The following is a 14098-nucleotide window of genomic DNA, read 5'->3' as shown; positions in this document are numbered from 1 at the left end:
TCCTAGCTACTCGGGAGGCTGAGGCAGAAGAATCGCTTGAACCCAGGAGGCAGAGGTTGCAGTAAGCCGAGATCATACCACTGCACTCCAGCCTAGGCAACAGAGTGAGACTCCACCTCCAAAAAACAAACAAAACCTAGAATCATATCTAGCCCATAAGAGTTGTTCAGTACACATTAACTCCCCCTTCAATATGCTCTGCCATCTGTCAAGACAACAATCTCAAGATACTTTCTACAAAGGCTGGTAAAAAGTGTCTATCTCTCAACCACCTCGGGGAGGCATTAGCACTGCTGCTTTGTAGATGATGAAAGTGAAGCTAAAGAGAATTAATTACTTGCCCCAAAGTTGCATAGCTAGTAAGTCACAGAGCTCTTCTCAGCTCAGAACTATTGAGCACCAAAGTTGTAGTGTGTTTAGCACCAAAGGATACCATATTGCTTCTTTTCTTCTTAGTGCTGCAGAATTTACCCATCTAAACGTGACCATTTAGTATCCCAAAATCTTAAGCTTTAGTTTCCTCATTTATAAAAAGGGAGTACTGCCTATATGTTGCAGGGTCATTATGAAATTTATTAAAAATATATGTCTGGCACCTTTTACCATCTTAGCAATCTGAAATGGTATTTAGTATCAGCAACTGTTAAACTCTTATTAACATGTTAAAGAAATACCTGCTTTCAGGAATACTCAAAAACAAAGTCGTCTTCACATGTTCGCTTTTCGTATTCTGGGGACTGGCATTTTCTGGTGATGTAGTTTGTCGTGGAAGGCCCATCTCATTTCTACTCTGAGATACAGCTTTGCTGACAGACTTAGGTGTTCCAAGTCTTTGAGAAGGACCTTCAGAAGAGACAGAAAGTCCTAGAAGATGAGAGAAATCGCCTCAATACCAAATAGTTCTTTTGCTTTTCATTATAACTAGGAATACAGTGAAAATCCTATCAATTAGCCTCTTTCTCCTGTCAAATAATGTCTGTTAAAGACAAATGCCTGGGACTTTCTGTTAAAGATAGTATTGAAATGCATATTAGATGCTGCTTCCTTTTGACATCCCACTACTTTTACATGAACAGAGATAATTTTGTTGTTGTTGTTGTTGTTGAGACAGAGTCTCATGCTGTCACCCAGGCTGGAGTTCAGTGCTGTGATCTCTCAGCTCACTGCAACCTCCGCCTCCCAGCTTCAAGTGATTCTCCTGTCTCAGCCTCCCCAGTAGCTGGGACTACAGATGCATGCCACCACGCCTGGCTAATTTTTGTATTTTTAGTAGAGATGAGGTTTCACCATGTTGGCCAGGCTGGTCTCGAACTCCTGACCTCAGGTGATCCACCTGCCTCGGACTCCCAAAGTGCTGGGATTACAGGTGTGAGCCACTGTGCTGGGCCTGAACAGAGATAAACTTTTTTTTTGTTTTTGTTTTTTAGAGATGGTGTTTCATTCTTGTTGCCCAGGCTGGAGGGTAATGGCACGATCTCGGCTCACTGCAACCTCCGCCTCCCGGGTTCAAGCGATTCTCCTGCCTCAGCCTCCCGAGTAGCTGGGATTACAGGCACCCGCCACCACACCTGGCTATTTTTTTATATTTTTAGTAGAGATGAGGTTTCGCCATGTTGGCCAGGCTGGTCTCGAACTCCTGACCTCAGGTGATCCACCCGTCTCAGCCTCCCAAAGTACTGGGATTACAGGTATGAGCCACCGTGCCTGGACAGAGATAATCTTAAAAAGCAGAACTCTACAAGGACAAAGGAAACTAAAGAAGAGACAGCAACAATAACAACATTTTGGAAGCTATAATGTAGATTGTTGAGTCGGACTAGCAGACTCAGGAAAACGAATTCTAAGCCACCGATCAAGAAAAATGAGAATCGGCCAGGCACGGTGGCTCACGCCTGTGATCCCAGCACTTTGGGAGGCTGAGGCAGGTGGATCACGAGGCCAGGAGATCGAGACCATCCTGGCTAACATGGTAAAACCCCAACTCTACTAAAAAAATACAAAAAAATCAGCCAGGTGTGGTGGCAGGCGCCTGTAGTCCCAGCTACTCGGGAGGCTGAGGTAGGAGAATGGCGTGAACCTGGGAGGCAGAGCTTGCAGTGTGCTGAGATCGTGTCACTGCACTCCAGCCTGGGCGATAGAGTGAGACTCTGCCTCAAAAAAAAAAAAAAAAAAGAAAAAGAAAAATGAGAATCAACCCAATTTCTACCACATAACCCCTCAAAAGAACTGGTGGCTCCAAGTACCTCTGCAAGTGGAGATGAAAATGGAGCTAAACACAGAAGGAATGGCTCAAAGTCAGTTTAAACAAGAAGAGCTCAGATTCCTTTCCTCATTCTACACAGCACAGCAACTGTCATCACCCACCCCCATCACCAAAAACAGAAGGGTCTCTGGTTTAGAGGATACCAGATACAGTTGAGAGATGGGGTACTACATGGAAAATAAGGGAAATAAGTGAATATTTACACATAAAGTGTTGAGACACTTAGCCTTCTTCCTCTACATGGCTCCTGAAAGACTGGCAGCCAGAATGATACCTTCCAGGAAGCAGATGGAAACCATCTTCTCTGGGGAATCTGAGTAGACTATGAGAAAAGTCTTAAATGCAATGATGTGTAGGTTCCCAGCATAATGGCCCTGCTAACAGTAGAGCCCCAAAAGTAAAGGTCCTACCCATGTGCAGAGAGTTTCCAGTCAGCTTTTTAGTGCCCTATTCTTAACCATGTGCAGGCAGTGAGAGATCAGCAGATTCCCGAGGAATGCCTCTAATACAAGAGACAGAAACCAAAAACAACTAGATGAAAGTACCCTGAAACAAATACTGTCTATAGTGGATGAAGAAAACGTAAAAGCTATCATTAATATCCTTGGAAAGATTAAACAATACACTGATGAAACAAGTGCAGAATGCTATAAAATGAACATTTGGAGAGTAAGAAAGGGCTCTTGGGAATTAAAAACATGATAGCCAGCATGAAAGTTGAGGAAATCCTCAGGAAGTAGAAGAAAACACTAAGTACAGGAAAGAAAGATTAAAAAGTCTACCAGAAGAAAAATGTGTTTTCGAAAAAGATCAAATCTTGTCAAGAGAGATGGTGGTAAACAACAAAACTCCAGTTAAGACTCCAGTAAGTCCAAAAGACTCCAGTAACAACTGAAAGTAGTTGCTTCTAGGGATTGGCAAATGGAATGAGAAAGGCTTCTTCAGGGACTACTGTTTTGTAATTAGCCTCATATAAACTATGTGCTCTGTAACTAAAACTCAATTTTAAATGACCAGTTTTTGCCATAAACCTTAATCTCCCTATCCATAAGGACTGAGTTGAGCATGTGAAAGAACAGAATGATGAGCTCCATAGCTGTAAGAACCACGAAGATCCTTGACCAGTAGTAGAATGAGGCCATGTTATTAGCAGTACTGGGAGATTCCTGGGTATCCAGGGAGTGTAGCTGCTTAAAGGAAACAAACAAAAGTGCACCAGATTTGATACCTAAACTAACAAGAATATTATAATATACTTGAGGATCACTATAAATATCAGATAGCAGGTATTAGACAACAATTTAGGTTTACTTTGAAAAAACTTCCTGGTGGACATCTATGGCTTATAAATAAATAATTTCAATTGAGATAAATTCAAGAAAAATAGTCTGTGAAAAAAAAGCTATTGACAAATACAGTTAGAAAATCATCACAAATGATTTCCTGAAGTATTAAAAACTGCTTTTACTGGAATATTTTTAAATTGGAAAATTAGTACGTTTACTGCCTTTCAAAAAGATCTGAGCAAAAGTTTTAATACAAATGCAAATAAAACCAAATCCACTTTGCATAAACTTCTTATTTTTTAGAGATGGAGTCTTGCTCTGTCACTCAGGCTAGAGTGCAGGGGCACAATCATAGCTCACTGTAACCTTGAACTCCTGGGATCAAGTGATCCTCCTGCCCCAGCCTCCCGAGTAGGTGGGACTACAGGCATGTATTGCCAGGCTCAGTTAATATTTTTTTGTAGAGAGAGGATCTCACTAAATTGCCCAGGCTGGTCTCAAACTCTTAGCTTCAAGTGATCCTCCTGCCTTGGTCTCTCAAAGTACTGGGATTATAGGCATGAACCAACACACACAGCACATAAGCTTCATTTTGAAGCACAGCTAGACAAGTGATAGCTGGATGCTCAAGTTTCCTTTGCATTATAAATTCTAACCAAACTTCTAACTGACCTGAAGAAAATCAGTTTACTTCTTCATGCTTCCGTCATTTCTCTTACCTCTTGGGATCCTGTGACCTTTCTCACAGACTGTAGGGTTACATGGTAATTACATTACAGATGTGAAATCACTTAGAAAGTAGAAAAGCAATCTTAGAAGACATATCGCACTTAAACTAATCTGATCATACCCATCAAAATGTGATTTACATGTGTTTGTGAGCGAGCATAGTCTATTTTCTAAAAATCACAGAAAAACTTAATGTCTCTTCATGTAAAAACTATTTTTCACCTTACACAAGCCCCCATCTATCCCAAATAGTTCTCTTAAGTAGTCTCAGGAAAAACAATAAAACAAAAACAACTAACCTGAGAACGATTTAACAGGACTTTCAACTCTGAAAAATCCAGCATCAAACACTATTTTATCAGCTTCCTTTGGTATCACAGAGGCTGCTGTTTCAGCACATTCTTCCTGCCTAATTCTCTCTCTCATTGCATTTTTTATGGCAGCTAGGCGATTTCTTGCTGCAATTCTTCCAGCATCATCCTGTTTTGGTTTACTCGCTATACCCGAGACAACATTTTTCTGCAAAGAGAAACTAACATATAGTAAAGCTGCCCATTACCATCTTATAAGAAAAACACACAAACACAAATTCATCACTTAAAAATTTAATTTTTAAAAGTAAAGTATACACAAAATACTCCACATTAATCACATATTTATCAAGTTCCTAGTATGTGCTAAAAGGTAAAAAGGTAAAGGACAGAGTTGCTGCCCTCAAGGAGTTTGCAGCTTAGTAGAAGATCTGGGAAGGACAGTAAGAAGGATAAACGTCCTGTTGGAAATAAATTTAGGGGACATCCTTTAGATTGTAACCATGACACCCCCCCAAAAACAGAAAAAACAAAAACAAAGTAAATAAAAAAGAAAAAAAGTAAAACATTAAAAGAAAATAAATAAGGATGACACCTAAACCAACCTTCAGACATCAGGAAAGGTTGTAGGAAGTAGCACCTATGCTGAAACCATCAAACTAAAAGATGGGGTGAGGCAAGGGCTAGAGAGATGTTTCCAAAGCCAGAAATGAAACAAAGCAAAGTGGAGTTAAACAATAGCTAGATTATAAAATCACCTGCATGTAATGGTCTTAAAGTCACATTTATACAGAGAACAAGGGAATAGAGAGTTATTGGTGATTTTTAAGCACAAGATTAACATTATCAAGCTGGTGTTTTAGAAAGATCACTCAGACTAAGGAGTAAGAGATGAAAAAAGTGGACAGATTCAAGAGATATTTGAAAGGTAGAATTGAGAGGACTTACTCATCTATTGGATGTGTGTGGGGCGGAGATGGTGAAATAAAGCAAGCAAAGGACCAAAAGGGATATTGAGACTTCTATCTTGAACACCTGGTGGGATGGTAACAGCATTATGAGACAGGGCAACATTGGTGTGTGTGGAGATGCTGTCAGTTTGGGATATGATTTTTAAGGTATATTGAGTCATGATATACCATGAATTAGAGCTTACTAAGTGTGGTCTGCAATACAGACTTGAGAATCATCACAGGTTGGGTAAGATTGCACAGAAAAATTATGGAAGGAAAGAAGAGAGTAGAGGTAGGAATTCTAAATATCAAAAACATTTAAGGGATAAATGGAAAACAAATATGCAAACATGACTGAAGAATAGGCAAAGAAGTAGAAAGGAAATATAATTTCAAAAACAAGGAAGTAGGCCAGGTACAGTGGCTCATGCCTGTAATCCCAGCACTTTGGGAGGCTGAGGCAGGCGGATCACTCGAGGCCAGGAGTTCCAGACCAGCCTGGCCAATATGGAGAAACACCAGCTCCACTAAAAATACAAAAAATTGGCTGGGCATGGTGGCACATGCCTGTAGTCCCATCTACTCAGGAGGCTGAGGTGAGAGATCGCTTGAACCTGGGAGGCAGAGGTTACAGTGAGCCAAGATTGTGCCACTGCACTCCAGCCTGGGCCACAGAGCTAGACCCCATCTCAAAAAATAAATGAAATACAAAAATGAAAATACAAGAAAAAAATAGCTGGGCATGGTGGCACACGCCTGTAATCCCAGCTACTTGGGGGGCTGAGCCATGAGAACAGCTTGAACCTGGGAGGCAGAGGTTTCAGTGAGCCGAGATGGCGCCACTATACTCCAGCCTGGGCAACACAGCAAGACTCTATCTCAAAAAAAAAAAAAAAAAGTAGACCATATTTAATACTGCAGAAAGGTTAGATTTATTTATTATTTTTTTTTAGTTTTTATTTTTGAGAGAGTCTTGATCTGTCGCCCAGGCTGGAGTGCAGTGGCATGATCTCGGTTCACCATAACCTCTGCCTCCCGGGTTCAAGTGATTCTCCTAACCCAGCCTCCTGAGTAGCTGGGATTACAGGCGCCCATCTGGCTAATTTTTTATTTTTAGTAGAGACAGGGTACACCATGTTGGCCAGGCTGGTCTCGAACTGACCTCAGGTGATCTGCCTGCTTCAGCCTCCCAAAGTGCTGGGATTACAGGCTTGAGCCACCACGCTTGGCCTAGAAGAGTTAGATTTTAAAATTAAGTGCCTAATAACTTAAACAACTAGTGGATTAATAATTTAGATAACTATTCTAAAGTTATAGAGGGGGTATAACTGAATTGCAGAGTTGGAGAAATAAAGGAACAAAAATAATAGAGTATAGACATTTTAGGATGCTTGTCAGTGACTGGATAGAAAGAGAAAAATGGGGGTGTACAAGTAATTAAAGGGAGAAGCAGACACCACAGGTTTCTTTGTTTTAATGTAAACAATGATAAGACACTTAAACATGTTTAAAGACTGATGGAAAAAAGGGAGGAAAGGAAAACAAGACTAACTGATGGAATGAGGGATTAATAAATAAGAGGTAGTAGGGAGTGGTATCGAAGTATATTATAAAAGATTAGCTTTACTTTGTTGGATAATCTTAATGGTAGTCTATAAAATAAAGTAGGAGAGAGACACCTGGTGATAACAGGCAGAATTACAAATCTCTATAGGACATAGCCATGATCTGCATCACTGATGATATTAATATTTCCAGGACTAAATCCTTAATAAGAAATACCCACGGTAGCTTTAATAATGAAGTAGCATCCCTTACTATTTAGTAGTTTTGAAATCCATTCAATCAATTTAGTCACTGTCCTCAGGGTCCTCATCGTGAGACTTTATTAGTAAAAAAAAATTTTTTTTTTTTTTTTGAGATGTTGTTTTGCTCTTGTTGCCCAGGCTGGAATGCAATGGCATGATCTCAGCTCACCATAACCTCTGCCTCCCAGGGTAAAGTGATTCTCCTGCCTCAGCCTCCTGAGTAGCTGGGATTACGGGCATGCGCCACCTCACCCAGCTAATTTTTGTATTTTTAGTAGAGACGGGGTTTGTGCATGATGGTCAGGCTGGTCTCGAACTCCCGACCTCAGGTGATCTGCCTGCCTCAGCCGCCCAAAGTGCTGGGATTACAGACGTGAGCCACTGCGCCTGGCCTAGTAAAATATTTTTTAAGGCCGAGTGCAGTGGCTCATGCCTGTAATCCCAGCGCTTTGGAGGCTGAGGCACGAGAATCACTTGAACTCAGGAGGCGGAGGTTGTGGTGAACCAAGGTCACGCCACTGCACTCCGGTCTGGGCAACAAGAGCCAAATTCTGTCTCAAAAAAAAAAAAAAATTTTAAAAATAAGGTTTTAAAAAAAAAATAACAAGTTAAACTCTTAAGATAGGATTCAAGACAGTTTTTATTTGGATTATGTAGTATAATAAAATACCAATCTAGACAACCTGAGTTTATAACTACAGTCATTTTTCTCATATCATAAAGAAAAACTGAGAATGCTTAGTTTGAAAAGTGCCCACCCAAACCAAAAACTTTGAATTCAAAAACACTACTAGAAAGATAACTACTAGAAACAAGAACAAAATCTATCATGTTAACAAAGCACAAGAATAACAACATCGATTTCATATGACTGTTGTAAGGATTAAGTTAATATATATCAAGTACTTGGAATAATATTTGATACATACTAAACATTATATAAATTACCTACTACTATTATTATAACAAAATGTGTAAGTACAGTTTAAAGAATAAAACCTTTAGGCCAGGTGCGGTGGCTCATGCCTGTAATCCCAGCACTTTGGGAGGCCGAGGCAGGCGGATCATGAGGTCAGGAGATCGAGACCATCCTGGCTAACACAGTGAAACCCCGTCTCTACTAAAAATACAAAAAATTAGCCGGGTGTGGTGGCGGGCGCCTGTATTCCCAGCTACTTGGGAGGCTGAGGCAGGAGAATGGCATGAACCCAGGAAGTGGAGCTGGCAGTTAGCTGAGATGGCGCCACTGTACTGCAGCCTGGGCGACAGAGCAGGACTCCATCTCAAACAAAAAAAAAGAATAATAAAACCAACACTCATATATCCACTATGTGGTAACTCAGAAGCCCTCTGGGTACCCCAATTCAATCACAGCCCCTCCTTTCTTCTCTCTAGACATAACTATCTTAAATTTTATGTTGATCGATTTCCTTGCTCTTTCTTTAAAGGCAATCAGTACACTGTAAGTAGTATACAGACTTAACTTTGTAAAATGATGAGAAATCTGAACCTAAATGTTTTTAAAACTTAAAAACAAGAAATAGAAGAATCTATATTAGAAATTTGGATGTATGTAGAACAGTTCCTTAACTAAAAAAAAAAAAATTCGGATATAAAACCCACAAACTTACCCTAAAGACATTTTTGTTCATATTATTATTCATATTATTATTGACTTGCCACCCAGATTCCTCAAGTTTGATCAGATTGTTGAATTTGTGGACTACATCTTCTATCTGTTAATAAAGCACAAGTTTACCAGATTAATGCTAGCCATATTAAAGTTATAAACGAATGAGCTGAAGACTAAAAAAAATTACAAATAGTGATTCAGAAATGAGTTATTAAAACTGGACTGAGTCATTCTCAATTTAGCGTTCAAATAATTTTTATGGTAAAGTTTTTCATTATCTTTAGTCTTACAAACCTCCAAAATCTACATAAAGAATATCATATATGAATAACTCTCCTAGATTATTTTTGACTAAAATGCTAAAATGGTAGAAAAGACACCCTAAATGTTGTTTCTTAAATTACACAATATAAACACAATCTAATTTTTTTTTTATTTATCCATTCCTCCACTAAAGGACATCTTGGTTGCTTCCATGTTTTGGCAATTATGAATAAAGCTGCTATATTGCTAAAAACATTCATGTGCAGGTTTTTATACGGACATAAGTTTTCAACTCATTTGGAGCGCAATTGCTAGATCGTATGGTAGGAGTATGTTTAGTTTTGCGAGTGACTGCCAAACTGTCTTCTAAAGTGGATATAACATTTTGCATTCCCACAGGCAATGAATGGAAAGTTCGTATTGCTCCATACCCTCCCCAGCATTTGCTGTTGGCAGTGTGTTGAATTTTCACTGTTCCCTAGTAGGTATGTGGTAGTATCTCACTGTTGTTTTGATTTCTAGTTCCCTAATGACATATGATGTTGAGCATCTTTTCATATGCGTATTTGCCATCTGTATATCTTCTATGGTGAGGTAACTGTTCAGGTCTTTTGCCCATTTTTAACTGGGTTGTTCGTTTCCTTATTGCTGGGTTTTAAGAGCTCTTTGTATCTTTTGGATAACAGTCTTTTATCAGATACATCTTTTGCAAATATTTTCTCCCAATCTGCGCCTTGTCTTCTCATTTTCTTGACATAATCTCGTTTTAAAAGATACAAGTATATTTAATAGGATGGAAATATAATCCCCATCTTTCTGATACTTCCAGTCTCCTACGAAGAGTTAGCCACTGACAACAATTTGGTAACCATGCTTTTAGTCTCCATGCTATGCACTTATACACACATATCCTCTCAGCTTTGCTCTCCCTTAAAAATATGTAAATGTCTCTGGGCACTGTGGCATATGCCTATAATCCAAGCTATTTGGGAGGCTGAGGCTGGGGGATTGCTTGAACCCAGAAGGTCAAGACTAGCCTGGGCAACAAGGCGAGACTCCATCTCAAAGGAAAAAAAAAAAAAAGTAAATGTCAAAATGACTCAGAATTACACTCATGACCAACTGATTTTCAACAAAGGTGCCAATACAATTCAATGGGGAAAAGACAGTCTTTTCAACAAACAGTGCTGGGAAAATGGTTATCCATAAGCAAAAAGATGAATTTAGACTCACAATCTCATACCATATACAAAAACTAACCAAATGGATCATAGACTTAACTGTAAGTACTAAAACCGTAAGACTGTTAGAAGAAAACACAGGAGAAAATCTTTGTGACTTGTGGTTAGGTAAGAGTCCTTAGACGTGGTGTCAAAATCACAACATAAAAGAAAAAAAAAAAAAACTGGCCGGGTGTGGTGGCACACCCCTGTAATCCCAGCACTTTGGGAGGCCGAGGCGGGTGGATCACTTGAGGTCAGGAGTTCAAGAGCAGCCTGGCCAACATAGTGAAACCTCATCTCTACTAAAAATACAAAAATTAGCCAGGCATGGTGGCATGCGACTGTAATCCCAGCTATTCGGGAAGCTGAGGCATGAGAATTGCTTGAACCTGGAAGGCAGAGGCTGCAGTAAGCCGAGATCATGCCACTGCACTCTAGCCTGGGCGACAGAGTGAGACTCCGTCTCAAAAAAAAAAAAAAAAAAAAAAAAAAAAAAAAAAAAAAAAAAAAAAAGGAGAAATTTGATAAATTTAACTTTAAAATAAAAATATTTGCACTTCAAAAGATGCCATTAAGAGGATTAAAAGTTGAGCTACAAACTCAAAGAATATTTGCAAATAATATTTCTCATAAGGGACTTTTATCCAGAATATATAAAGAATACTTAAAACTCAATAATAAAGACGATCAAATTTACAAATGGGTGCAAAAGATTTACACAGACATCTCAGTAGAAGATACATGAATGGCGAATAAGCTCACAAAAAGATACTTAATATCATCACTCATTAGAGAAATTCAAATCAAAACTACAATGAGGTCAGGCATGGTGACACCTGTAATCCTAGCACTTTGGGAGGCTGAGGAGGGTGGATCACTTGAGCTCAGGAGCAAGACCTGGCCACCTGGGTAACATGATGAGACTCCACCTCTATAAAAAAAATACAAAAATTAGCCAGCATGGTGGCACATGTCTGTAGTCTCAGCTACTTGGGAGGCTGAAGCAGGAGGGTTGTTTGAGCCCAGGAAGTGGAGGTTGCAGTGAGGTGAGATTGTGACAATGCATTCCAGCCTGGGTTGACAGAGCAAGATCCTAACTCAAAAAACAAACAAAAAAAACAAAAAAACCCTACAATGAGATACCTCATACCCACTAGGATGGCTATGCAACAGTTCCCCCTTATCTTCAAGGAATCTGTTCCAAGACCCCCAGGGGATGCCTGAAATGCAGGTAGTACTGAACCCTATATATATGTTTTTTCCTATTCACACATACCTATGAAAGTTTCATTTATAAACTAAGCATAGAGATTAGCAATGATAATCAACAATAAAATAAAATAATTATAACAATATTCCGTAATAAGTTATGTGAATGTGGTCTCTCCTCCCTGCCAAATATCTTATTGTACTATACCTCAGGTAACTAAAACCACAGAAAGCAAGACTGCTGATAAGGGGGGACTACTATAATAAAAAAGACAATAACAAGTATGAGTGAGGATGTCGAAAAACAGAACACTCATACATTGTTGGTGGGACTGTAAAATGGTATAATCACTTTGGAAAATAGTTTGGGCAGTTTCTTAAAAAGTTAAACATAAATTTACAATATGACCTACCAATATCTAGGTATCTGCCCAAGAGAAATTTAAAAACATATATCCACACTAAGATTTGTGTGGAAATATTCATAGGTTATTCATAATCACCAAAAAGTGGAAGCAATTTAAATGACCATCAACTGGTGAATAGTGATATATCCATACAATGGAATACTACTCAGCAGTAAAAAGGCATGAAGTACACAGGCAAGCTACAATATGGATAAAACTCAAAAACATGGTAAGTGAAAGCAGCCAGATGCAAAAGACCACCATAATGTATGATTCTATTTATATGAAATATCCCAAAAAAGGCAAATCTACAGAGACAGTAAATAGATTAGTGGTTGACTGGGTCTAGGAGTAGAAATGGGGATTGACTGCAAACAGGCAGGAGGCACCTTTTTATACTGATGAAAATGTTCTGGCTGGGTGTACTGGCTCACACCTGTAATCCCAGCACTTTGGGAGGCTGAGGCGGGTGGATCACGTGAGGTCAGGAGTTCAAGACCAGCCTGACCAACATGGTGAAACCCCATCTCTAGTAAAAATACAAAATTAGCCAGGCGCGGTGGCGCATGACTGTAATCCCAGCTACTTGGGAGACTGAGGCAGGAGAATCACTTGAACTCAGGAGGCGGAGGTTGCAGTAAACTGAGATTGCACCATTGCACTCTAGTCTGGGCAACAAGAGTGAAACCATCTCAAAAAAAATATATATTCTAAATTTGGATTGTGATGGTTGCATAACTCTAAATTTACTAAAAATGATTGAACTGTACATTTCAAATGAATACACTTTATCATATGTAAATTATACCTCATATAGCTCTTTTGTGTTAAAAAAAAAAAAAAAAAGTGCCCCAATGGCCAACTTGAAGGGCTCCCACTAAGCCAAAGCTGGGAAATGAGCATCAATCAAGATAATGACTACAGGCTGGGCACAGTGGCTCACACCTGTAATTCCAGCACTTTGGGGGCCCGAGGCAGGAAGGTCATTTGAGGTCAGGAGTTTGAGACAAGCCTGACCAACATGGAGAACCCCATCTCTACTAAAAATACAAAAATTAGCCCGGCGTGGGGGTGGGCACCTGTAATCCCAGCTACTCGGGAGGCTGAGGCAGGAGAATCACTTGAACCCAGGAGGCAGAGGTTACAGTGAGCCAAGATCACACCACCGCTCTCCAGCCTGGGTGACAAAGCAAGACTCCATTTAAAAAAAAAAAAAAAAAGACTATAAACAATGTAAACATATCATACTTTTAAATCTACAACATTGATACAAAAATCGCCACAGAATCAAATAATCAGAATTGAAGGGTGCTAGTGAACCAACTATTATGAAAACTGGTAAATATATAAAAACTGATCATAAAGTAATGCTTAATTATGACTACATAAACACTATTCATGTCTGGGCCATACAGCTGCTAAGATTCTGTTTCCTTCCTCACAACATTTTCTTTAGACTTAATAATTGTTTTTGCTTTTTGTTTGCTCAGGGTTTTGGTTTGGTTCTTTGAGACAGGGTCTCGCCTCTTTCTGGGAATGGAGCCCACTCTCCTCTTTTCTTGGGTAACTCTCTCATCTTTGTGAGGGACATTCTCAGTTTCCTGAGAAAGGGTACATGGAAGGAGGTGAACTTTGAGATCTTGTGTCTCTGAAAAGTGTCTTTCCACCCTCATGCTTGATTGGTTCGGTATAGAACTCCAGGTTGGAAGTTAATTTCCCCCAGAATTTTCAGAGTATAGTTCTAGTTCATAATATTGCTGTTGAGAGATCAATGCTACTCTAACCCTTGATGCTTTGTATAAAATTTGTTTTCTTTCCCTGGATGCTTTAGCCTACCCTCTTTATCCCAGAGTTATATAACAGTATTTAATCATGTAAGTTGCTGTGGGTCTACTCTGATTCGCAGTGCTAAACACTCAACAGGCTCCTTCATTGTTCACTTGCTCCCCAATTTTTTTTTTCTGTTCTCTTTTTCTGGAATTCCTATAATTTGGCTATATTTCCTGGACTGG

At 39.4% G+C, this 14098-nt stretch overlaps 1 protein-coding gene across 6 annotated transcripts in view; it reads right to left on the bottom strand.

The window, feature by feature from the left end:
• The window catches only part of DLGAP5 (DLG associated protein 5), a 43207-nt gene that overhangs the window by 5911 nt on the left and 23198 nt on the right, over positions 1–14098 (bottom strand). For 4 of the 6 annotated variants that reach the window (XM_055289297.2, XM_055289296.2, XM_063645567.1 and 1 more), the window contains 3 exons: positions 8982–9086; positions 4578–4797; positions 675–864 (listed from right to left, as the gene is read on the bottom strand). In XM_055289297.2, the coding sequence (XP_055145272.1) occupies positions 675–864; positions 4578–4797; positions 8982–9086 (515 nt within the window). The remainder of the gene's footprint in view (positions 1–674; positions 865–4577; positions 4798–8981; positions 9087–14098) is intronic. The other 2 variants (XM_055289298.2, XM_063645568.1) reach the window with 1 other exon arrangement.

This window comes from Symphalangus syndactylus, chromosome 8, assembly GCF_028878055.3.
Source record: "Symphalangus syndactylus isolate Jambi chromosome 8, NHGRI_mSymSyn1-v2.1_pri, whole genome shotgun sequence".
NCBI classification, from domain to species: domain Eukaryota; kingdom Metazoa; phylum Chordata; class Mammalia; order Primates; family Hylobatidae; genus Symphalangus; species Symphalangus syndactylus.
This window is presented reverse-complemented; position numbering and strand designations above follow the sequence as displayed.